A 25,089-nucleotide genomic window follows, 5' to 3' on the forward strand; every position below is an offset into this window, starting at 1 on the left:
CTCATTCTAAAAGGTTCTACGTTTTTATCATCTATTCCTCTCCCCAAATCGCCACTTCTTAATCTCATCACCTTGGGGATTAGGATTTCAGTGAGTGAGTCTGAATGTGTGTGGTGGTGGGGGTGGGGGCAGAACACTACAGACATAGCCGATAACAAGTTTTGGAAGGCCTGTGCTTTGCATTTTCTGGTATTGCCTTTAGGGATTTCAGGCTCATTAAATGTGTCCTGTAGAGCATCCCTTGTTTCTAATGCTTAGGGCTAACCCTGCACAAGAAACTGTGTTGTATTTTAAATCTTTAAAGAAGCTTTCAGATCTCGCTCTTCTGGGGAGGGGTCTGCTCCATGCTGTTTGTCCTTCCTGCCGCTTTGTGCCAAAACAAGAAAAATATCTGCTTAGAAGTTCCTGTGAAAAGGGGACGTTTGTAACGTGACCCTAAGATTTAGACAGACTCAGGGGAGCTCATTCTGTCCCCAGTACAGGAAGTGGCTATCTACAGACAGGACTTAGCTCCTTTGAGGTAATTAATAATCCCCAGATAAACAGTGGTCATTGCTTTGTTACAACACATGTCCACACGTCCGTTTTGTTTGTTTGTTTGTTTGTTTGTTTATTTGTTTTGTTTTGTTTGTTCAAGGGAGCAGTCAAGGCAAAGATGGAGCTGGAGAAGGTTTAAGCCTGATGGTTGTGAGCCAGCATGTGGGTGCTGGGAATTGAACTCAGGACCTCCAGAAGAACAGCCAATGCTCTTAACTGCTGAGCCACCTCTCCAGCCCCAGGCCTGACGGTTGTAACTGGCCCTGCTGTTTATCCCAGGATACATTAGCAGTCCTCTCTCTTTGCCAGTCTGCAAATTGGAATCTCAATCAAAATACATCTCTCTTGACCACAGAGCCCAAGCCGTTGCCAAGAGAGTTGAACTCTGGAGTAATGGTGAAGGGTGACAGAGTTGGAGTGTTCTCAAAGTTTTACCTGTATTCTAGAGTAGTGGTTCTCAACCTGTGTGTTGTGACCCCTTTGGGGTGGAATGACCCTTTCCCAGGGGTCACCTAAGACCATCGGAAAACACAGATATTTACATTACAATTTGTAACAGTAGCAAAAAAGTTAATTTCATGCTTGGGGGTCACCACAACACGAACTGTATTAAAGGGTCGCTGAGTTAGCAAGGTTGAGAAGCACTGTCTTAGAGTTTGACATCACCAATACCTCCTTCCTGGGGGTCAGGTGGAGTGAAGAAAATCCTCCAAATAGATCAGCTGTCTCAAATATTGTAAAGACCAGTCTTGTTTCTTACCGTCAAAACTATAACTGCCTGATGACCATGATGTTGCCCAGAGCTAGAAGAACAAAAGGACAATATTCCTGTCCCAAAAGATAAAATAGCTAACTAGCAGCAGAAGACAATAAGATGTCACAAGGGGTTATAGTGATGGCAGCAGTGAATTAAAATTATTGCTTGGTATAAAGAAAGGATAACTGAGCTACAAGCCACAGACCCAGAGAGGCTAGGTAACAAAACAAGGGGAGTTCGGGGGGTGGGGGGACACTCAGATCTCCCTGGGAAGGAGAAATACAAGAATTTTTGTGACTGGACTGAGGCTGGGTTCAGATGGGAACATGAGGGTCAGGTTGGGGGTTGAGGTAGAGACACTGAAAGAGACTACAGGAAAGGAGGCATTTCAGAGTCCAGTAAAAACCTGGCGCAAGAGAAACTCTAAGGAATCTACAAGGATGACTCCAGCAAAGACTCCAGCAATAGCAGACATGTAGCCTGAACTGACCATCTCCCGTGACCAGATTGGTGCCTACCACAATTGTCATCAGAGAGGCTTCATCCAACAACTGCTAGAAGCAGAGAGACCCTCAGCTAAACATTAGGCAGAGCTCAGGAAATCCTGCTGAAGAGAGGAGAAAGGAATGTTGGAGCCGAGGGGTCAAGGACACCACAAGAAAACCTACAGAATCAATCTATGCTCATAACCACAGAGACTGAACTGACAACTGGGGAGCCTCATGAGACTGACCTAGGCACTCTGCATATATGGGACAGTTGTGTAGCTTGGTCTTCTTGTGGGACTCCTCACAGTAGGAGCAGGGGCTGTGTCCAACTCTTTTACTGGCTTTTGGGACTCTACGCCTTATACTGGGTCACCTTGCCCAGTCTTAATACATGGGGAGGTGCTTAGTCTTACTGCAACTTGATAAACCATGTTTTGTTGATACTCATGGGAGGCCTGCCCTTTCTTAAACAGAAACAGAGGAGGAGTGGGTTGGGGGATGGGAACACAGGGGGATAGAGAAGGGACTGGGAGGAGAGGAAGGAGGGGAAACTGTGGCCAGGATGTAAGACAGGTAGGTAGGTAGGTAGGTAGGTAGGTAGATAGAAAGGTAGGTAGATAGATAGATAGATAGATAGATAGATAGATAGATAGACAGATAGACAGATAGACAGATAGATGCCCAAAGAGATATGAAACCAAATGTTTAAGAAAAGAACTGTTGCTTAGTAATTCTGAATTGTATTTAATACTAAAAACTAAAGCCATCAAAAGTGTTTTTAGTATTCCAAGTTACGTACAGAGTAAGTATGCCCACTGGCCCAGGAATTAAGGCCAACAGTTGACAACTGGAACCTCACAGTTCTGAAGAGCTTCTGTATAGCTAAGGAAACCACAAGTTGAGTGAAGAAGTCCACAGAATGGGAGAGAATCCGCCAGCTTCACATCTGACAGAGGACTAATATCCAGAATAGACAGAGAACTGACTGAGAAAACAGAGTCCAGGAGCAAATGACCCAATTCAAGAGATTGGAGATCTACATAGAGTTCTCAAGAAATAAAAATGGTTAGGAAATACCGCAGTAAGTATCCATCATCCTTAGCAATTGAGAATTCAAATGAAAACAACCACGGTTGGGGATTTAGCTCAGTGGTAGAGCACTTGCCCAGCAAGCGCAAGGCCCTGGGTTCAGTCCTCAGCTGTGGGGTAGGGAGAGACAAAATATCAAATTAAAACAACCTTGAGACTTCCTCTCGCCCTGGTCAGAATGGCTAGAATCAACAAAACAACTAGTTAACAAATGCTGGTGAGGTTGTGGAGACATAGGACCCTCCTTTATTCCTTCCATGTTGGTGGGAATTCAAACCGGTGCAGCCACTCTGGAAATCAGGATGGAGAATTCTCAAAAAATTAAAAATAAATCTACCATACGACCCAGCTATACTACTCCTTGGTATACGGCCAAAGGACTCGACATCCTGCTTCATAGGTATCTGATCAATAATGTCTATTCACAATCACTAGCAGATGGAAACAACCTAAATGTCCTTCAACACATGAATGAAATAATACTTAGCTATAAAGAAAAGTGAAATTTTACATGAAATTTACAAGTAATGGGAAGAACTAGAAAAGATCATATTAAGTGAGGGAATGCAGACCTAGGATGACAAGTACTGCATCTTCTCTCTCATCTGTGGTTCCTGGCTCTAGACCCTCAGATGTGAGTAGACAAATGGAGTAACCATAGAAACCAAGAAAGTATGCTGCAGGCAGGTAGAGGCAGAGGCTGGAATAGCAATATACAGGTGACATGAAGCAGGAAGTGGAAAGTTGGAGGGGGCTACAGCTGGGGAGGAGGTCGGTCGGCCGGCCGGCCGGCTGGCTTGCAACACAGACAAGAAGGAGAGACCAGGGACAAACTACACCAAAGTAGTTTGATAAAGCCTCAAGGAATCATTTTTATATTTACCTAAAACTGTAATTATACACAGTGTGTGCGTGTGCGTGTGCGTGTGCATGTGCGTGTGTGTGTGTGTGTGTGTGTGTGTGTGCACATGTGCACACACGCACGCGCACGCAACACACACAGGAGTTAAACCACCTCACTGACAGTGCTCCCCAATGAGAGCTATAGACTTAAAAGAAACCCTCCAGTACCAGGCACAAGAAACCTCCTTTTGATTAGTCGGTCAGGGTAGTCCAAGTGACTCCCAAAACAATATAGACCTTAAATAAAGTCCTTGGTTGCCTCTCGGGAGTTGAGGGAGGACCTCCATTGCTGAAGGCACAGCACCCTTAGGGCACAGGATTTCGACGATTAGAGCTGGATTTGCTCGAAAAGCCTCCTTTTCTAGAAGTCTAGAAGTGGTACCAGAAAATACCATGCAAGCTGCCAAGGGAAGGAAATCAATTATACAGCCCTACTCAGGGCTCATAATTTATATGGAAAAGTATAATTCATATTTTAAATGGAAAAATCAGGTACAAACTAATATGTAACTTATTTATATTAACTGTTTTGATATAATTAAGCACAGACAATAGGCACCACAATGTTGACAATAATTATCTTAAGATGGTGGAGTTAGGAGAGATTTTCCATATACTCTGTAATTTCTAGTTGATCATATATTATCTAGTGAAGATATTTCCATATTCTTTTTTTTTTTTTTAATTTTTCGAGACAGTGTTCTCTTTGTAGTTTTGGTGCCTATCCTGGATCTTGCTTTGTAGACCAGGCTGGCCTCAAACTCACAGAGATTCGCCGGGCTCTGCCTCCCAAGTGCTGGGATTAAAGGTGTACACCACCACCGCCTGCCCAGCTGATATTTCCATATTCTAAGAGAGGAGAAGACACAGAGTGGTTGGCTATGTGCTCTGTGTTGACTTTGGGTCCATTATGGATGTGTTAAGACACATACTGATGAGGTCATTCCATGATGTCCATAGGATGAGGTAGAAAAAGCTCTGTAAAGCATAAGGGTCCAGGTCGTTTCCACAAAGTTAGAGGGCTAGTTCTCTAGGTCTTCCTAAATCTAGATCAAAACAAACAGCATCCCTTAGCGTCTTGTGGTGGCTTCCACTTCATGACGAGTGTCAATCACTGGTCACCCTCCTCACAATCAGACACATTACCTTGCTATATTAAAAACTTCAGAATAATGTTAAGACTTGATTAAACTTTAAATTATTTTAATTGACACAATAATTGTATATATAATAAACATATGCTACAATATGTTTTGAGACATAAATTCAATATGTTATGATCAAAGCAAGGTAAGAGTACATCCGTTGTCTTAGCCATTTATCATTTGTTTTAACACTCAAAACCCTGTCTTCTAGCTATTTTTTATTTAATGTAATCTTTTTGATTCTTTGGGAATTTCACATAGCACACCCTAATCCCACTTGTTTCCCATTCCATCCATGTCTGCCATCCACCTTGGTAGCCTTCCCCCCCAAATAATAATAATAATAATAATAATAATAATAATAACAATAACAATAATAATAACAACAACAACACTTCACTCCCCCATCTTGTCTGCCTCTCCATCTCATATTCGTTCATCATCGTGGTATTGGGAGCTGTGAGTTGTGGTATGGCACACAGTATGCCCTTTTGCTCAAGCAACTTTGCTTGCAGATGTTCATTGCAATGAGTCATTGGTCTGGTTCAAGGCCTCTGGCTCCTGGTACACCATCCTCACTGGATCCTCATCATAACTCCTCTGGGATATCCACTGTTGCCCCAGTCAGGGAAATCCTGCAGCTATGGTTCTGCAGGACCCATCCCTTCACACACTCCAACAGGTTATAGATGGGATAGATATTGGGGTAGGCCAACTCAAAGCCCTGGATGTGGGCCTGGGTGGTAGCTGAGTTGGTCAGCCTGGGCCTCTGCCGGGAACAACCCCCTCCCCAGCCGAGGGGCAGAACCAGCTCTCCTGAACCCATGCCACCACCAAGGGCAGAGACAGCTCCCCCAGGGCCAGCCAGGGACTCAGCATGGCCCTCAGACATCAACATGGCTTTCGGTAGCAGTCCATACCACGGGCATCCATGTGGCCACCAACATCAACTCAAACCCTGGCTGCAGTAGGGCCATGAACCCGGACATGGGCCCCTCACCACCACTGCAGCTCAGGCCCAGACATCACATGGCCTGAGGTGGCAGTGCAGGCCATTCACATCAATCTGTTCCTCACCCCAGTGCATCTCCAGTTCTGCCTCTCTCCACAGCACATAGCTGCTCCTCTTCTCTTTCTCTCCCATTTCTCCACTGGACATTTGCTCATCATAGTGATGCATGGGGGTCAGGCCTCTGGCCACCGTCTCCCACCCACCTGTGCTGCAGGCAGGCCTGTCGTCTAGCTATTTTGACATATACAGTATGTTCTAGCTTCCCTGCTGTGCCATGGGACACTAGAATTCTTGTGTGTGTGTGTGTGTGTGTGTGTGTGTGAGAGAGAGAGAGAGGGGGGGGTACTGGAGATGTAACACGGGGTCTTGTGTATACCATGCTTACACTCCTCCACTAAGCTATACCCCAACACTGTCTGACTGTATTCTTTACCCTCCCTCTGTCCGCCCTTCCCTGCCTCTGGTAATCACTCCTCTACCCTCTGCTGCACTGGGACCAGCTTTAGCTTCTACACAGGATTGAGAACACGTAGCATTTGCCTTTCTGTACCTGGAGGTTAACTGTCTTAATTATCTTTTCCCTGGCAAAATGTCAGCCCAAATTACTATGTAAGCTGTTCGTAAAAGGTAAGAACCTAGCGATATTACTGTTTCCTAACGATAAGAGCTGACTTCCCCCTTAGTTAAACTGCAGTTCCCTCGATACAGGGCAGTCCTGGGGAGTATTTGAGAAGCTCACGCTTTGCATTGGTAATAAGTTGTGGGTGGTTTGGACTAATGAAATACTGTCCGGGTAACAAAGAATCGCTTTTACAGGCCGAGAGATCCGCTTGCCCCTCCGAATCAGAGGAGAAGGGATGGGGCCCAAGATTCACTTCAACTTCGAATCGCTGGACATCGGCAAAGTTTTCATTGGATCTGCTCACTGTTATGAGGTGGGCACTAACCTGGTTCACTGGGGCTCCCAACAGGCCTGGCCTCTTTCTCTCCACTTCTCCTGATGTGTTTTTTTTAATTGGACAGAGACTTTGTACAGCCACCTTCCTTTTCCATTTTCTGTCTCTGTTCTGGCCTCTCTCCTAGCCATGCTAAAGAGAGTGTCTCCTTCAATTCTTTTTATCTTATCAAAGGCTAAAACTCTTTGGCACTGTGATTTAATTGGCTTTATCCTTCTCAATTTGTAGACTGCAGAGGGAAAAACCATAAATACACCTCCCCATCTGTCTAGTGCTTGTTCTCAGACAACATAAATCCAACAGATCAGAGGAAAGAGGGCTTTGTGCATTTTCTCCACCCTAATGAGGATAGCTGTTTTCACACTTCAGGATCTCCTCACAGCTCCCTCTTCCCTGGTCTGTTTTTTTTTTGTTTTTTTTTTTTTTTTTAAAAAACCAAACCATCATGGTTTCTGAAGGAGAGTGCTGTGCTCTGTCTTCCCAATTAAGTAGAAACTGGACTTTTCCAAGATGAACTTACAGTTCTTCAGAGTCAATATCACTCCAGTGCCACCTCATGGGTCAACTTCTGGATAGGCTTACACACCATCATATGTAGTACACACATATACAAATGGCTGCCATGGAAACTTGATTTTAGGATGCTCCTAAATTGTGAATGTTTGTATCTTATGGAGGTAATGCAAGCAGTTATTTAATAAGTGATAAGTAAGTAGCTGTCAGGCCCTGGGATTGTGTGTGTGTGTGTGTGTGTGTGTGTGTGTGTGTGTGTGCGCGTGCGCGTGTGTGCGCGTGCGCGCGCGCGCGCGCGCGTGTGCGTAATTTGCAATCCTTACCGAGTTGTGAAAGGTGGAATTTTTTTATCCTCTGTCACCACAAACGTGAGGTACCTGTGGTCACTTCCACTGTATTCCTCCTTCGGTGTCTGTTGCTACAGGGCCGGTGCTTTGAACCCCTTTGTGCACTTAGTCCTGGCAGAAAGCCGGTGGAGGAGGGACAGTTGCTCCTCACGTTTCTGACTGAGTAAGCTGGGGCTTAGAGAGGTTTTTCTGGTTCGGTGAAGGCTTGATAAAGTATGGAGTGAAGGTTCAGCAGGTACTCCTACAGTCCAGAGTCTGGAACCCAGGTTCCTCCATCTGCACAGCGTCGGCTTCCAGCACATTCCTGCAAGCTTGCAGGCCCCTGTCACATGCTGGCTGGAGGAGAAAGCACTCTGAGGAATGTAGATGAGCTTTTTATAGGAGGCAGCATTGGAAGTGGCATCACGTTGTCAAGCGCGTTCTATTATTTGTATGTGTCTGCAGGGAAGAACAGAGGATACAGAGAATATAGTCATGATGCAGGATAGAAGACAGACAGCAACTCTGACTGCCATAGGTGGAGAGAAACTTGGCCAGGTCACTCAGCTTGTAAATATCATGAGCACTGGGTCACTGATGCCCTCTCTGCTGTCTCTGAATAGGAGATATTTTACTGACATTTCAGTCCTTCAGGTTCTCAGCAACCCATTTTTCCACACCAAGTAAATCCAGCCTACATGACATGGGGACAGTGTCCTTCATCCCCACACTCACTGGGGTAACTGATCCAAATGAAATAAAACCAAGGTATGCAGATGTCAATGTCAGGATTGACAATACACATAGGAACACAGTCTGAATGATATTAAGACGTAAGAGGTGCATAGCTAAAACTTGTGCTCTTGAGAGAAGAGTCCCCAAGGCAGAGGAAAAAAAATATGATAGTTGTTTTTTTTAAGATTTACTTATTGGAGTTGGGGATTTAGCTCAGTGGTAGAGCACTCGCCTAGCAAGCGCAAGGTCCTGGGTTCGATCCCCAGCTCAAAAAAAAAAAAAAAAAAAAAAAAGAAAGAAAGAAAAAAGAAAAAAAGAAAAGAAAAAGATTTACTTATTATGTATAGAGTGTTCTGCCTGAATGTATCCCTGTAGTCCAGAAGAAGGTACCAGATCTCATTATAGATGGTTGTGAGCCACCATGTGGTTGCTGGGAATTGAACTGAGGTCCTCTGGAAGAACAGCCAGTGCTCTTAACCTCTGAGCCATCTCTAAAGCCCAATAGTTCTGATTCTTTGCTGTTAGCTTGTGTAATTTATCCCACATGCATTCTCCTTACACCTTACCAATTGTATTTTATGGATGCCACATCAGGAAAGGACAGTTAGTTCTGATGCAAAATGGATATGGTTTCCCTGAGTATAATAATACATTTCTTAGCAATTTAATAGGTATGCCCAGATTTTAACTGCAGAGAAAACTCCAGCCAGCCAAAGTGTTCAGTGAGGTGAGGCATCAGATTGGGCAGAGTTGGAAAGTGGCAGAGAGGGACACGGTGAGGTGCTTCTCTGGGGACATTCTGCACCGTCGGCGTCCTCAGCATCTTCAGTGCTGATGCTTCATTGCGTCTCTCAATTTATTACATTACCTTCTTGAAGAATCTGAATAACTAGCTGCTGACCTTAGTCGTTGCTGAGCTTAGCAGATGCCTAAAGAAAAAAGCTAATCCCTGGAGTATGCAGTATTCTCCAGTGTGATTCAGAGGGCAAACCAGCAGAGGTCAAGTTCATGAGTGACCAAGAGTTGGACCTCATGTGTAAGAGCCTTGGGATCATGTCCCAAACTATTGGCTGCATTCAGTATTCATGAATAGATGTGTTTCTTTGTCAAGAATAAGAGAATGACATTATATTCTCCAAGGTAAGGAACTGGGGCTGGGAGATGCCTTCCCTGTAAAGTGCATCATGTGCAAGCGTGAGGACCTGAGTTCACATCCCCAGAACCCACATAGAAACCTGGATGTGGTGGAACTTGCCTGCAAACAAAGAGAACAAAGGGCATGAATGCCTCAGAGAGTGGCCTCAGGGTCATGGGCATAACCAAGTTATTTTTGTATATGCATGTGAAATTTTCAAAAAATAAAAATCCTCATTTTTTTTTAAAAAAAAGAATAGCCTACAAGTGACCACGAGCATATGTCAGTTACCCATTTAACTCCAGGGAAACGCTCTGCCTGCAGCTCTGGCCACTGGGGGTGTAAGCATCACTCTCATTTGTAAACTCTGTTGCCAAGTGCTACTCTCACAGTGCCATGAGTTAAGAATTGACCCTTATAGCTATATGAGAAGTTAAGAGGACAGATGGGGCATGAGAAATTAGGGAGTTTGTCTAAACTTGCTTAGCTAGGAAGTCAAAGGCAAATCTGGGATTTGAACCCAGGCTGTTTGGCCACTGAGTCCTCAGCCACAGTCATTTCCTGTGTGGTCTCTCTAAAAGAGAAAAAGAAGGAAGTACAATTCAGACTACCTGGGACTTTAGAACAAGGAAGGGTGGAAATAATCATAAAAAGGTGAGCCGAGCAGCAAGCGACCTTATTTATAGTTTTGTTCTGGCGCATTGGCTATCTGTCGCTGGCAGCAGTGACTGTTCCTCTGCAGAGGACGTGGCTTTCTGTCCTACCTGTGCTCTGCTCCAGAGCTTAGTCTCCTGGACCTCTAGCCACAGCTGATCTCCTTGGCCACCTAATGCACTGTCCTGCCAAAACAATAGGTGCCTTGTGGCAGGGGCTCCCTCCAGGCAGGGCACTGAGCTCCCATCTCGACACACACTCCATCTCCTCTAAAATACTCCCCATTCCCATCCTCACCCTTCACCACCAATCTCAAAGCAGGAATCCGAGCTAGTCAACCCCATCTGTCCCTCTCCCTCCCTGGACATGCCTTCTTTGGATTCTGTAACCACACCCCCTCACAATCACCATCTTCCTCAAGGTCAGGGTGACCTCTCATTATATGTAAGACCTGAACTCTTTTCCCAGAGCTCATTCTGCTGACCTCTGTCCCCATTTGACTTTTTTGGGGATGCCTTTCCTTAGCTTCCAGCATGCTCCATCATTCCTTAGCTGTCTCTTCTGCCTCACGTTTTTCTACTAAATTGCTGGATGTCTTTGGACACTTTTCCATCTTCGCTTAACCTTAGCCTCCCTGTGCAAGTGTAAGAACTAGCCACAACCCCTTCCTTGTTTACTTTATAGAGAATATTTAAGACGTATTCTAAGAGTCCTCATCCATGGATAGAATTATGATCAGTCTCCCTCCATATAGTGTGAAGAGGACATATAACTGACTTGATTTGATTAACTTCCAATGTCTTGAGTATGGATTTAGGGATGTTCCTATTCATCAAGAGAGGAAGCCAGTTACCTTTCTAGGTGTGAAGGCAGAATTGTCAAGGAACAGAGAACAGTGTCTTTGCAAGCCAAGAATAGAACAGTATGACTGTAGTGCAGCTTCATGCACACAAATGGTGAGATGTGGGGTGGGAGCATCAGATTGAAGCCAGCTGTGGAGGACTCTGCATGCCAGGCATGAGCTCCTCACAGGCACACTCAACAGCTACTGTGCAATCAGATGTGGGCACTAGCCTGGTGCCGGGACATTAGCATACAGGAATAAAGCATCCGTAGTAAAACGATTGCTTGCATAAGAATCCCCAAATAGCCACTCATCCAATGGTGTTTGAGATGAATGCATTCCAGGAGGATGAAACCACAGCACCACAGAGAGCATCCTCATCATCTGGAGTCCTTAGGACATCTGATTAGCAGTCTCCAAGCTCCGTCACAAGCTCAGGCTGAGGCATTTGCTGATTTGCTTTCTTCTTTGACAACCTGCACAGAGCCTTAGTTTCTTCATGCACACGAGAGAATTCTTTCTGTGGTTACTTCATAGAGCATATTTAAAAGGTGATCTAAGAACCTTCGTTCACAGACATAATTATAACCAGTCTTTTAGTAGTATGAGTATAATGCAAAACTAACAATTTTAAAGATTTTTAAAATTTTTAATTATATGTGTAGATAGGTGGGGAGTATGTACATGTGAGTGTGGGTATCTGTGAAGTCTGTGGGCATCAGAGCTGGAGTTACAGGTAGTCAGGAGACACACAATGTGGATTCTAGGACCTGAACCTGGGTCCTTGTAAGAGCAGTATGCACTCTTAACCTCTGATCCATCACTCTAGCTCCAACCAACTTAATTTTAAAGAGAACACTGAAAGCATAAAATGACCTGTGACTTGGGAGTCCAGTCTTCCAGCATTCAGGACACCAGACGTACATTTCTGCTGAGAGTTTCCTTGGCTATAATTCCTGGGGTTTTCTCTGATGCTGAATAATACATTGTATATTTACATGAAAACCGACTGCAGTTCCCTTGACCCGATCACCTTTGGCTTTGATTGACACAGGCAATCCTCTCCAACAAAGGCAGCATCGATGCCCTGTTCAATGTGATCCCTCCCACTTCAGCCTTGGGGGCCTGCTTTGTTTTCAATCCCAAAGAAGGCATCATTGAGCCGAGTGGGGTCCAAGCTGTCCAGATCTCCTTCAGTTCTGCCATCCTGGGGCACTTCGAAGAGGAGTTCCTAATCGATGTTAATGGGTCCCCTGAGCCCGTGAAACTGACCATTCGGTAGGTATGGTACATTTGTAACTAATGTAGAAACCAACTGGAGTTTTCCTTTCTGCTTTCTAGAGCCTCAAAAACTAGATCATATCTTGGATGTCCATAACTGTCTGTTGATATGAACCCTTCAGCATAATGAGATGTCTTAAATGCCCGCCAGTGTTTCTTTCCATAAAGGATGCCATTATAATATGGATGCAGATGCTATCTGGATGTCTGGTTTTTCTATAAGTTGTAACCTATAAATTAAGGGTTTAAATACTGACTTCTAGTTATACTCATCAAAGTATTAACCAGGCCAGACCCTTCTAAGCTCCTGAGATCAGCTGGATGTGTTCAGGGTGGTACTGTACAGACTATACCCTGGGTTTTAAGCTGTTTGGAGAAAATGAGTTATTGCAGTAACACCTGAGTCAACCTGTGTTCTTGAAAACAGCTTGTCTGTGCTCACAGTTTCTCTGAACCTTTGTCATTTGTTTTTATTGTATGGAAATCCTGTAAACAGTCTTATTTACAATGCCCTCAAGCACTGTGAAAGCAACCACTTATTAATCTGTTAGCCAAGGCTAGACACTTACAGCTTTTATTATAAAAGTTTTCTTGTCGGGCGGTGGTGGCACACGCCTGTAATCCCAGTACTTGGGAGGCAGAGGCAGGTGGATCTCTGTGAGTTCGAGGCCAGCCTGGTCTACAGAGCTAGTCCAGGACATGCTCCAAAGCTATGTCTTGAAAAACCAAAACAAACAAACAAACATGAATGAATGAATGAATGAATAAATAAAATAAAAGTTTTCTTGGGGCTTTTCCAGCTGTTTGTGTAACTGATAGTCATGAATAGCAGAATTTGTCCTTGGGTTTTGAAAAAACATTCTCTTTTTGTAACCCATCAGGCAGATGTACAATATTGACCCCTGGTACTTAAAAAGACCATTTCTCCCAAATAGAAAGATCACACTTTTAGAACACATCACCCGGGCTCTGGATGCCAGCCACAACAGGTTTAAAAAAATACATGGGAGTCTCTCTATGGTTAGTGAGTGAGCAGCAGGTCCCATCCTTCTACAGACTGACGTGTCTCTTAGAGCCTAGGCTAGCATAGGAAAGAGACACACACTGTGGTACCCCAAAACGTATTGATCTCGTTCAGAATCTTGAGATCAGTCCAAAGGCAATTACCTTTTATTCTTAAAATCAACCCAAGAACCTTTCTATGGGCTGGATTGTGTCCCCAGACTTCCAGATGTTGAGTCTTAGCACCTCAGAAGGTGAATGTTCTTGGAGATGAGACCCTCAAGTGGGTAATTAAGTTAGGATGAGGTCACCTGAGTGGGCTCTAATCCAATAGACTTGGATTAGAAGCAAAGATTGGGACAAGACCCAAATAGAAAAAGATACAAGTAAAGATGCCGTCTACAGCCGAGGGCAGGAGCCCTGGGGGAAGCAGCCACTGTCAATATTCCCCCTTCCAAGGACAGAAGTGAGTTTCCATCATTTGATGGTCAGTTTGTTGCATTTGTTGTTGTTGTTACAGACAGTTCCTAATAATTAAGGAGAGCAATTGACTGTGCCATATGGGGTGTGTGCATGGGTACTCAGCCCATCACAGTTAGGATTTTCTTAAAGTCTCAAGACTTATCTGAAGCACTCTCAAGACATTTATAATTTCTTCCTCAATGCATCTGTGTTTGTTATAATTATATTAAAAGTCAGCTCAGCTGGGTGGTCTACCAAGCGAGATCCAGGAAAGGCGCAAAGTTACACAGAGAAACCCTGTCTCGAAAAACAAAACAAAAAAAGTCAGTTCAGGCACGGTGTATGCTGTATATCTGTTATCCTAGCAAGAAGATTAGACGTTCAAGATCATCTTTAGTAACATGGCAAGTTTGAGGTCAGCTTGGGCTACATGAGATCCTATCTCTAAAAAATTATTAAAAATTAGAGTTGTTTCCCAAATATTTGAAAGCACAGATTCCTCCAGAAGGTGCAGCATATGTGCACTGACCCATGATTTATATTCCTCAGGCGTCTGTACCTTAGGAAAGGGATGGAAGGACACTTTCCCACAGTATGAACATCAGCCCATTTCTTACATTCATAACAACTCACACCTCATGGCAAGCTGTTCATCTGGTCCCTCGAGGCTTCTTTACCATCTCTAGCAGATAAACTCCTTAAGCTTTTGAATCAAACTTTCTGACTTGATTCAATTTCTTGACAACAAAATGTGTTGCCAAGAATTATACCCCCTACAATATCTAGCATGTCAGCATGCCTCCATACAAAGATATGGTGAAAATAAAGACTTACAGATCTATTCCTTTGTGTGTTTAAGACAACTGACATCCTTTATGACTATACACACAATAATCCTTAACAATAAACCACCAAACCAACATATAAAAAGATTAGACACCAGGATCAAATGTATTTTACCCCAGAAATTCAAGGCTGGCTCAAAACCAATCAAACATGATACAACATATACAATACCAACAAAATAAAAGAAAAATAAAAGTAAATATAAGAAAGCATTTGCCACAGTCTTTCATGATTTAAAAGGAAAAGAACTCAAAAGCTTAATAATGTAAAGAAATTTCCTCAACATAAATCAGAGACCCAAATTCAAACTGTTTAAAGCAAGCACACATAAATATGCATGACTTTGGATTAAATACTGGTTTCTCAGGCAACACACCTAAGCACAAAGCAAGCAAAGACAAATAAATAAACTAATGTAAAAAGATTTGTGCTTCAAAGTTCACTACCAAACCAAATGGGAAATGATATTTGCAATTCACATATCTAATAAGGGACTTCTAATTATTATATATAACAGTTACAATGCAATAAAAAGACAAATAACAAAATTTAGAACTATATAAAGCTTTTAAGACAGTTGGCTCAAAGAGATAAAGGTATGAGCAATAGCATGATTGGGGAGATGTACATCAAAAAAATCCACCTCACCATTGTGTGGTTGGCCATAAGAAAGAAAATGGAAAGTAAGCACTAGTGAGAATTTGGAGGAATCAGAGCATGAATATATTAATGCTGGTGGGACAGTTACTGTAGATTTTCCACTTGGCGGGATCTAGAATTACCTAGGAGACAAACCTCTGGACTTGGTGGTGGTGGAGTTTGTAGACTGCATTAATTTAGGTGGGAAGACCCACTCTAACTGTGAGCAGCACAGTTCCATGGGCTGGGATCTCAGCCTAAATAAGAGGGAGAAAGATTCCTGACTGCAGCCTCCAGCTCACGCTGCCACACCTTCCCTGCTGTAATGGACTGCGCCCCCAAACCATGATCCAAAACAAACCCTTCCTTTCTTAACGTGCTTTTTTTTTTTCAGATATTGTGTCACATCTGAGGAAACTAATAAATACAGATGGAAATGTGAGCTGTGGCAGCCAGTTTAAACAATAGTCTTGTCCTTACCACCATTGGATGAACACTGACAATTCTATCCCAACAATCTATTCCAGACTATATACTCAGAAGAAATGAAGGCATATGCCCATACATAAACTTGTACATGAATGTTTATAACATCATTATTCATATTAGGCAAAGAAAAGCAAAATATGAAAAATCTATTCATGAAATGTTATCGACTACAAAAAGGGGTGAAAAAAGGAAGAAGTATGGACACATGCTGTTTTGTAGTAATGGATGAATCTTAAAACAGCCCAACAGGTGAAAGAAGCCAGTAATACGCACATGCGTGCACATCTATTATACAATTCTGATTATTTGAAATGTTGAAGATAAGCAAAGCCATGTAAGTCAGTAGGTTAAGGACAGCAGGCGAAAGACAGAGGGTGATAGCTAAGAGCGTGGGTTTATCTTGGAGGTACTGAAAGTGTTCTGTGATTGTGCTTGTCCCACTTCCGGTTAATATCCAAACACTATTGATTTGTACACTTTAAATGACAAGTTGTGAGTGTATGTGAGTTATGTCTCAATGACACTTTCTTTAAAACAAATTTCTGAGAGCCTGTGATATTGAATGAGGGTTCTGTTATTTCCTGAGTATGTTTTTCTAATTATGTGTATGAGTGCTTATAGGTATGTGCACATGAGCTTTAGGAGGCCAGAAGAGGGTGTCAGATCCTCTGGAGCTAGAGTTAAAGGTGGTCATGAGCCGCCCAACATGGGTGCTGGGAACTGAACCCAGGCTCTCTGTAAGATGTCTCTCCAGCCACACGGGTGGATTTTTTAAATCCCTGATCTCTTCTCAGTATCACAGAGTAGAAATTTATGTAACTAGCAGTGAATAGACAGTTAAGGTGACCTGAGATTTTCTGCTGTGCATAATAGGATTTGCACAATAAGCAAACTTGGACTAAAACCCCAGTTGCTCTCTAGGGATTAAATCTGTACCTTTTGAATCGTTTCCCCCAAGTTTCCATGTTCATCTTCCACCTTCTTTTTTAATGTGCATTTTGCTTTCTCTCAAAGAAAAGGGAAACTCAACTGTGGAAGGATTGCTTGGGCTTTATCCCTGAACAAATTACCAATTACTCTGTGTGTGTGTGTGTGTGTGTGTGTGTGTGTGTGTGTGTGTGAGAGAGAGAGAGAGAGAGAGAGAGAGAGAGACAGAGAGAGAGAGACAGAGAGAGAGAGAGAGAGAGAGAGAGAGAGAGACAGAGACAGAGAGACAGAGACAGAGAGGGGGAGAGAGAGAGAGAGAGAGAGAGAGAGAGAGAGCGAGAGAGAGAAACCCTACGTAGATTTCCTTGGCCACTTCACTCTGAAACTCAGTATTGCATGTGTTCAGACATATCTTAGTACTTTAAACCATGCACAGTGATCTAGAAAATCCATGAGCCACTGTTATCACAAATAAATGTCTACTTGTATGAAAATAACAATAGATCATGTTCCTAGCTCTGCATTATTATTCTGACTTCATTTATAACTTTGAGTGGTAAACTTTTTTAGGTCCCAATGTCTCAGGAAATGTCTATGAAGTTAATAGTGTGAATTCTAGAATTTTGCTTCTTATTATTTTATTGCCTGGTGCCCTGTCCCAGACTCCATGTATTTTGGGCTAATATACCTTATGAAATAACAAATACACATTCTAATGATCCTCTAATTACATGACACAATATTTTAAGTGAGTGATTAAACAATGGTATGAAATTGATGTAGTTTTAAAACATACCCCAATGAGCAATCTTGTTCTCTCTCTCAACATATGTAATTTTGTAAACTTTCAATTATTGCATAGATATATTTGATGTTCAAATTGTCTCACTTAACTTGTCATGGTAATCCAATCAATCTGAGTCTTGGGAACTATCATGTTATCAGGTTGTCACGTTGCTAGATAGCTGGGTCTTGGCATAGGCTCTCTTCATAATCAGAAGAATATCCTGTTGGAAGTCATATGACCACATCCCAGTCCAGGAGGCATCATTTAGTCACAGTTCTCTGGGTGACCAGAGCCTTTGATCACATATGATTTATCTCTGGGTCTTTTAACTTCTGCACTGATTAAATGACAGCTTTGGGCAGTTTCCCCTGCTCTTTTCCTGTTTCCTTTTGTCTCTACTCATTTCATACACTTCCTGATCTACTCAAACTTTGGCCTCCAGACGTGTCTTTTCCGACTCACCTGCATAAGCTGTGAGCGTCTTTGGTTTCACTCTGAGTTGGACCCTAACGTGCTGCTGAGCCCCAGACAGGCTTTTGGAAACCATCTCAGGTCATCAGCATGAAATAGAGTCGTGAGAACAGATGTTCCACTTGCAACTTGTCATGTTGAGTCTTGGCTGTGGCCACTCCTCCAGGCTTGCAGAAGCGTCTTCGCACAGTAGAGCCTCTTGTCCAGCAGCCAGCGGTGTTCCTAAGGCACCAGTGTGTTGCATGTGGCATAACAGGTATCTGTGTGTCACTATCATTTAAAGCTTTGCCATGTGCACAGAAGATTGTTCAGCCCTCGCCTTTGCTCTAGACATTTAAGAAGATTAATTATGAATCCATAATCAGTCTTAACCAGTAAACAAGAATACCTGCCATATAAGCTTTCTTTGGCTATTGTAAAAGAGTATCACAAATTTAGTAGATTAAAACACTATAGGTGTATTATTTTAGAGATCTGTAGCTTAGAAGCTCAACACTGCTCTTAATTGAGCCAGTATTAAGGTGAAGGGGGACTATGAATCTTTCTGGAAGCCCCAGGAGAGAATCCATTCCCCAAGAGTTTGCAGCATCTTTTTTGTTGTTGTTGTTGTTTTGTTTTGTTTTGTTTTGTCAAGACAGGGTTTCTCTGTGTAGCTTTAGAGCCTGTTCTAGATCTCACTCTGTAGACTAGGCTGGCCTTGAACTCACAGAGATCTGCCTGGCTCTGCCTCCTGAGTGCTGGGATTAAAGGTGTGCACCACTGCCGCCCAATGATTTTGCAACAGCTTAGGGCTAGTCTTTCTTTTTGACCAATGTTGGGAGCAGCACTAATCTATTGGTAAAAGTATAAATATTTAGAAGGTAGCTTGACACAATCTCTATTTAGTAAAACAACAGTAGCTGGTTCCCACCTAAGGCCTACTAAGATCTCTCCAACCATGGAATTTTTACCTGTTTTACAGTACCAGGTATGAATTTTTTTCCATGGACTGACCTAAAAATCCACAAAGTGGTTGGTTACCTCAGTAACAGTCATGCTACTATTGTACAGTGAACACGTCTTGCTTGTCAGGTTAGCATTGTAGTGTACAGGGTTCACTACTGAGTAAGACCCTGTTCACTACTGATCATTTCCCTCCCCAGTGGCCTGCAGAGTACTTTCCAACACTATGAAGCTAGCCCACAGGGAGGACATTTCCAACATACATTTTGCTTATTTTTTCTTTTTTTCATTTCGTTTATTTTTAACTTTATTTTATCTTTAATTATGTGCATGTGTGGCAGGGTGACATGTGCACATATGAATGAGTGCAGGTGCCCAGAGGTCAGAAGAAAGCACCCAATTCCCTAGATCTGGAGTTATAGGCAGCATTAGCCACCCTACAAGCATGCTGGGGACTCTATTCCAGTCCTCTGCAAGAGCACTACATGCTCTTAACCACTGAGCCATCTCTACCAACTTTTGTTTCTTGATGAGTTGATCACTTTACAGAGTATATAATTCATCCAAATTAACCACATTTTGTAGCCATACTTTGGTGATCTAGCTGACTCTTCCCTGGTCACAAGTAGCAACAAGGTTATACGCTAATCACGCTAACATTTCCTAAAACCTATAGTTTGAGACCTTAAGACTTTTTTGTCTATGAATGTGTGGAATGCATGTGTGCATGTATTCATGTTCACGTGTGTGGGCACACATGTACTCATGCATGTGGAGGCCCAGTGTGACAGCTGGTGTCTTTTTCAATCTCCCTCTGCTTTATTTGATGAGGCTGTCTCTCACTGAACCTGAAGCTGCACACCATGCCCTAGGGACTCCATGTCTCTGCCTCCTGAGTGCTGGTATTACAAGTGACTGCCATGCATGCCCAACTTTTATATAGGTGCTAGGGATCCATGCCCCTATGAAAACCCTTGCCTGCAAGTGCTGTGCCCACTGAGATATACCACACACTCTGAAAAATGATTGTAATGGCTAGTGTAGTGGCCTGTCAGGTCACGGCCTCTTAGACTCTGTCATCAACTTCATGCCAAGATTTGTTTATTTGTGTGTCTTCTCTTCCTGATTCTGATAATTACTTTGAATCACTGGATTCATTCACTCTTTCCCCATTTGTGCTTTGACTTTCAGAGGCTGTGTCATTGGACCTACATTCCATTTTAACATCCCTGCTTTGCACTTTGGTGATGTTTCCTATGGTGAGTATTTTTCTTTTTTTTTCTTTTTCTCTTTTTTCTTCTCTTCTCTTTTCTTTCTTTCTTTCTTCCTTTCTTTCTTTCCTTCCTTCTTTCTTTCCTTCTTTTTTTTTGTGTGTGTGTACATATGGAATCTGGAGGATAACCTTGAATGAATACCATGTACCTCCCTCCTTTGAGACAGTTTCTTTCATTGGCCTGGAGCTCACCAATTAGGCTAGGCTCTCTGGCCAGTGAGCCCCAGGGACCCTTCTGACCCCCCCCCCCCCAGCACTGGGATTACAAGCACATGCCACCACACTCGTCTTTTTATGTAAGTGTTAGGGATCAAACTCAGGTCTTCGTGCTAGCGAAGTGTGCAGGCTAGTTTTCTATCAACTTGACATAAGCTAAGGTCATCTGGGAAAGGGGAACCTCAATTGAAAAAATGCCTTCATCAAATTGGCCTGTAGGGTAAGCCTGCGGGCATTGGGGGAGATTGATATTTAAGGGCTTGTTGCTGCCATCCTTGGGCGGATGGCCGTGGGTTGTATAAAAGAGCAGACTGAGTGGGCCATGGAGAGCAAGCCAGTAAGAAGCATCCTACCATAGTCTCTGCTTCAGTGCCTGCCTCCAAGTTCCCACTGAGTTCCTGCCCTTACTGCCCTCAGTGATGGACTGTTACCTGGAAGCGTGAGCCAAATAAACCCTTTCTTCCCCACACTGCTTTTGGTCATGGAGTTTGTCACAGCAATCGAATGCCAACTAACACACCAACTAAGCCATTCCCCCAAGTCCCAACTTTCCATTTTAAACTTAGAAATTGGATAGAATATTTTTTTTTTTTTGGTCTCTGTCCCGGAGAAGGAAGGTTTACAAAGCACCTCACTTAACATTTTAATAGCTAGTCAAGAGGATCTCTTCTTCTGTGGCAGGGGCATTTTGGCACTGTTTCTAAATTATATGTAAAGTGGTAACTAGGTCCTGCGCATTAAGAGCTGTCCTCAACAACCTTATGCATCTTTTCACTGTCTGAACTTTCTGTGCTCTTTGTAGTGGGGATCTGGAGGAGGTGGCAGTAGTGATGGTATGCAAGCGATTGTGTTTTGCTTCATTGCAGTGCTGTCTTCAAACTCAGGCCCTTGTGCATGCCGGGCAAATGCTCTATCAGTGAACAGAACCCCAGGCCTGCACTGTATCTAAATGTGAATTCCGATTTGCCCCTCTGGCTGCACAGCAGCCTTCTCAGAGAGGTGCTTCCAAGTTTAAGTGGGGTCCGTGTGGTTTGATTCCAGGGTTCCGTTGCTCCAGGTTGAAGGATGCTCCAGCTGTTTGTGTTGTCCTCTCACTTGGTGTCTGCCCTGTGACATTTCTTCCTGTGCATGTGTCCCCACTGATAAAAGTGACAGCCGCAGCCACTGCCGCTGCCGCCGCTGCCACCGCAGCAGCAGCATCTCCCTTGTTACTTCTTGTGGCTTCTCACTGCTCAGTGAATGGCGTGCTGCAGTGGTGCACTTGAACCCAGCATTGCTTCACAGAGGTCGTCACTGTCTCTAATAAGCAAAATTGGAGCCTCGGGGCTTTTAAATTACTTGCCAAAGCCACACAGTACTGATAGAATCGCTGTTTGTTTTGAGACCTGCTTTCAACTGGGATGTTGCCCCCATGAGGCAAAATTTGGTCCTTCATAATAAAAAATAAAAGAAAATTATAATAAATATTTATGACCTTCCAATGTCCAATCCTACGTAGCCAAGTCCTATTCCTAATTCCTCTTGAGAAAGAGAATTTCAATTATTCAGTGGGTTAATTTGCACTGATTTAAACTGAATTTGCCCTTCTGTTTAGAAGGTGCCAGTAGGAAAATCCCAGATTGAGCACTACCCATTTCAGTCCCATCCCGCTTCTCACTAGCCTGTCTCACTGTTTCCTGTCTGTCTTGTCTCATGTAGAATGGACCTGTCTACTGTAGGAAAATAGTTCTTTAGGCAAAAACCTAGTCATAATGTGTTTGTCAGTTGCTTTACATTTGGATGTTAGGAGACTCTCACTTATTCAGAAAACATTATGTGAAGCCCCCCACATGCACTATACTGCATAAAGTCCATGATATAGATATATAGACTTTTCTAGATTATGTATCTGCTGTCCAGAATCCTTTCTGTGACTAACTACAAAAGTGCCACCTCATTTGCAAAACAACCCACCCACATGTTTCCCTCTCCTTTGTGAAGATTCTTAGTTTACTAGAAACACTAGGATACTCTTGTCTAAAATCTCCCACGAATGTCCCCAAAGTCTCTCCACTGTCATTTAATTTTTGGTCATGCATGCTACTGAATCAGTGTGATGTCTTCTTTTGGGGGCCTGTTGTTTAGTAGTGAGCCTGGGTTCTCCACATACCATCTTTTTGAAGAATCTGCTGCTGCTGCTGCTGCTGCTGCTGCTGTGTGCTCTGTGGTTTACAGTTTATGCAAGAAATCTCATGGGTGAAGATTCTGCACAGTGGTAGAGCACTTACTTAGCATGTTCAAGACCCCAGGCCCAAGTTTTAGCTAGAGCGAGACAGACAGACAGACAGAGATCTTTTTCAGATTTATTTATTTTTATTTTAAGTGCATGGGTGTTTTGCCTGCTTGTATGTCAGCACACCATGTGCATGCAGTGCTCAATGGAGACCAGCAGAGGGCATCAGATCCCCTGGAACTGGAGTTAGAAACAGTTGTGAGTCACCATGTAGATGCTGGGAACCAAACCAGGGTCCTCTGCAAAAGTAGTCAGTGGTCTTAACCACTGAGCCACCTTAGCCTCAAGAGAGAGCTTCTCAAGAGTCTTTTTAGGTTAGATAAAATGTAGATGTTGAAGGAGAATTAAACCTTTTGATAATGGTTTCCTTCAAATCAGTATTGAGTACAGGAAGAAGTATGAACACCTTTGTGACTCCCTGAACATCTGTCCAGTTGTGTTGTTAATTATCCTAAGACTCAGCCACAGACATAACTGGAGGGAATACAGATGTTGAGAACTGTAAAATACTTTCAGGTAGAACTGTAGATAGAACAGACTGTGGATGGACGCCTAGGTATAGCATTCTTGCTGATGCCCACTGGGTCCTCAACATCCCCTTTGTAGGCTTTGTGGATGTGGGACAACAGAGACATTGGCCCAGGACTGTCCTAAGGAAGTTATAATGAGTTTTATTCTGTGAAAAACTTCTGGCTAAGGAATTGGTCTGGGCAATTATTTGGAGGACCATGTAACTATAGAATCCACTTTTCATACTGCCCTGTATTAATAATGGCCAAGTATAGTTTTCAGAGTCATTATTGGGAAAGCTCTGGATAGTCCAGTGTAGCAATTACATGATTGTGAAGGCGACTTTCCATCAGTCTCTGGGATTTCTAAAAGAAGGTGGTTTTAGGCAGAAAAGTGGTTGTTGTCTCTAGAAAAACCAGCCATGTAAATTATCCTCTAAAAGTGACAGCAATATAACAACAGCCACCCAGGGAATGCAGCCAGAAGTCAATGTATTGCTGTCCCAGCAAAGGAGACCTCCATCTCTTTGGAGAGGAGTGAGTCTCACCAAGGGGAAGGCAGTGGGCTGGATATAACCTGACACAGAACTCTGGGGAGGCAGACTAGTGTTAGTCTCTGCTGGCTCTAACCCAGATCACCAAGTCTTCCCTGGGAGAGGCTACTACTAACTACTCACTGTCATCAGCCCCGAGAGCACTCCTCAGAAAGGACAGGTACATATTTTGTCACCTCCTGGCAAGTTTTAGATCAAAGAGCAGACAACAGCTATGTAGGCTTCTGTATTCACACATTGGCAAAGAGGAGTGAGTATGATCCTGTATTTTAAAAATCTGCATTTTATGCAGAGAATAAAGGTAAATTACGCCCTACAAGACCATTCAAAATAAGTAGCAGGAGAGGCTGCCTGGCTGACAGCCAAGGGCCTTGTTTTGTATCACTGTTTAACCTGCATGACTTAATGCATGATAAATATTCTTTAGTTAATTCATGAATGAATAAAGTATATTTATTGATTGCATGATTGGTGATTTAAGGCGATAACAGGAAATGAATATGAGCAAAGAGAATGAATGACGTACATTTCTGAAGATGAAGATCTCACAATGAAACCCATTGTCTTGTACATACATTTAGAAGATTTTTAAAGAGGGCCTAGGGACTTGGCTGAGTTAATGAAGTGCTGTGAGAGCATAGGAACCTGAATTGGATCTCCCAGAACCCCCATGAACTACCTGGATACAGTGGGGCATACTTATAATCCCAACATGGGGGAGGCAGAGAAAAGATCCCTGAACTTTGCTGGACAGCTAGTCTAACCAAACCAGGAAAATCCAGTCTTGGTGAGAGACTCTGTATCAAAAAATAAAGTGGATAGTGATTGAGGAAGATACCTAACATTGACCTCTGACCTCCACACATCTCACACACATGCACACACAATAAATAAACAAACTTAGGACAAGTTGGAAAGTGGTGAGGAATAGTGATGAATTACGTACACAATGCTAGGCCATTGCAAGGGGGGATTTATTGGCCAAAGGGGGCTATTGGGAGAAGGGAGTCTTTCTCACCTCTTGTTTTTTTTTCCCAGGATTTCCCCATACTTTGATGTGTTCCCTCAACAATACGTCTTTGGTCCCCATGACCTTCAAATTACGTGTCCGTGGGGATGGCGATGGCCAGCAAAGCATCCCAAGTTACTCTCAGGAGTCGGACACTAAAAGACGGTCTTGGATCAATACAGAAATATCCGCAACTAAACCAAAAGAATTCACCATCACTCCCAGTAGCGGCACCATACGTGCCCAGGGGTTCGCTGCCATCAAGGTAACATGCACAGCCTTCAGCACACACAGCCCAACACCCACCTTTCAGATA

At 43.2% G+C, this 25,089-nt stretch overlaps 1 protein-coding gene across 1 annotated transcript in view; it reads left to right on the top strand.

The window, feature by feature from the left end:
* Hydin (HYDIN axonemal central pair apparatus protein) overlaps window positions 1-25,089 on the top strand; it is a 350,853-nt gene that overhangs the window by 125,122 nt on the left and 200,642 nt on the right. The window contains 4 exon segments of the mRNA XM_036188859.1: window positions 6,748-6,866; window positions 12,149-12,372; window positions 20,132-20,199; window positions 24,803-25,038. Of these exon segments, the coding sequence (XP_036044752.1) occupies window positions 6,748-6,866; window positions 12,149-12,372; window positions 20,132-20,199; window positions 24,803-25,038 (647 nt within the window).

This window comes from Onychomys torridus, chromosome 5, assembly GCF_903995425.1.
Source record: "Onychomys torridus chromosome 5, mOncTor1.1, whole genome shotgun sequence".
Classification (NCBI taxonomy): domain Eukaryota; kingdom Metazoa; phylum Chordata; class Mammalia; order Rodentia; family Cricetidae; genus Onychomys; species Onychomys torridus.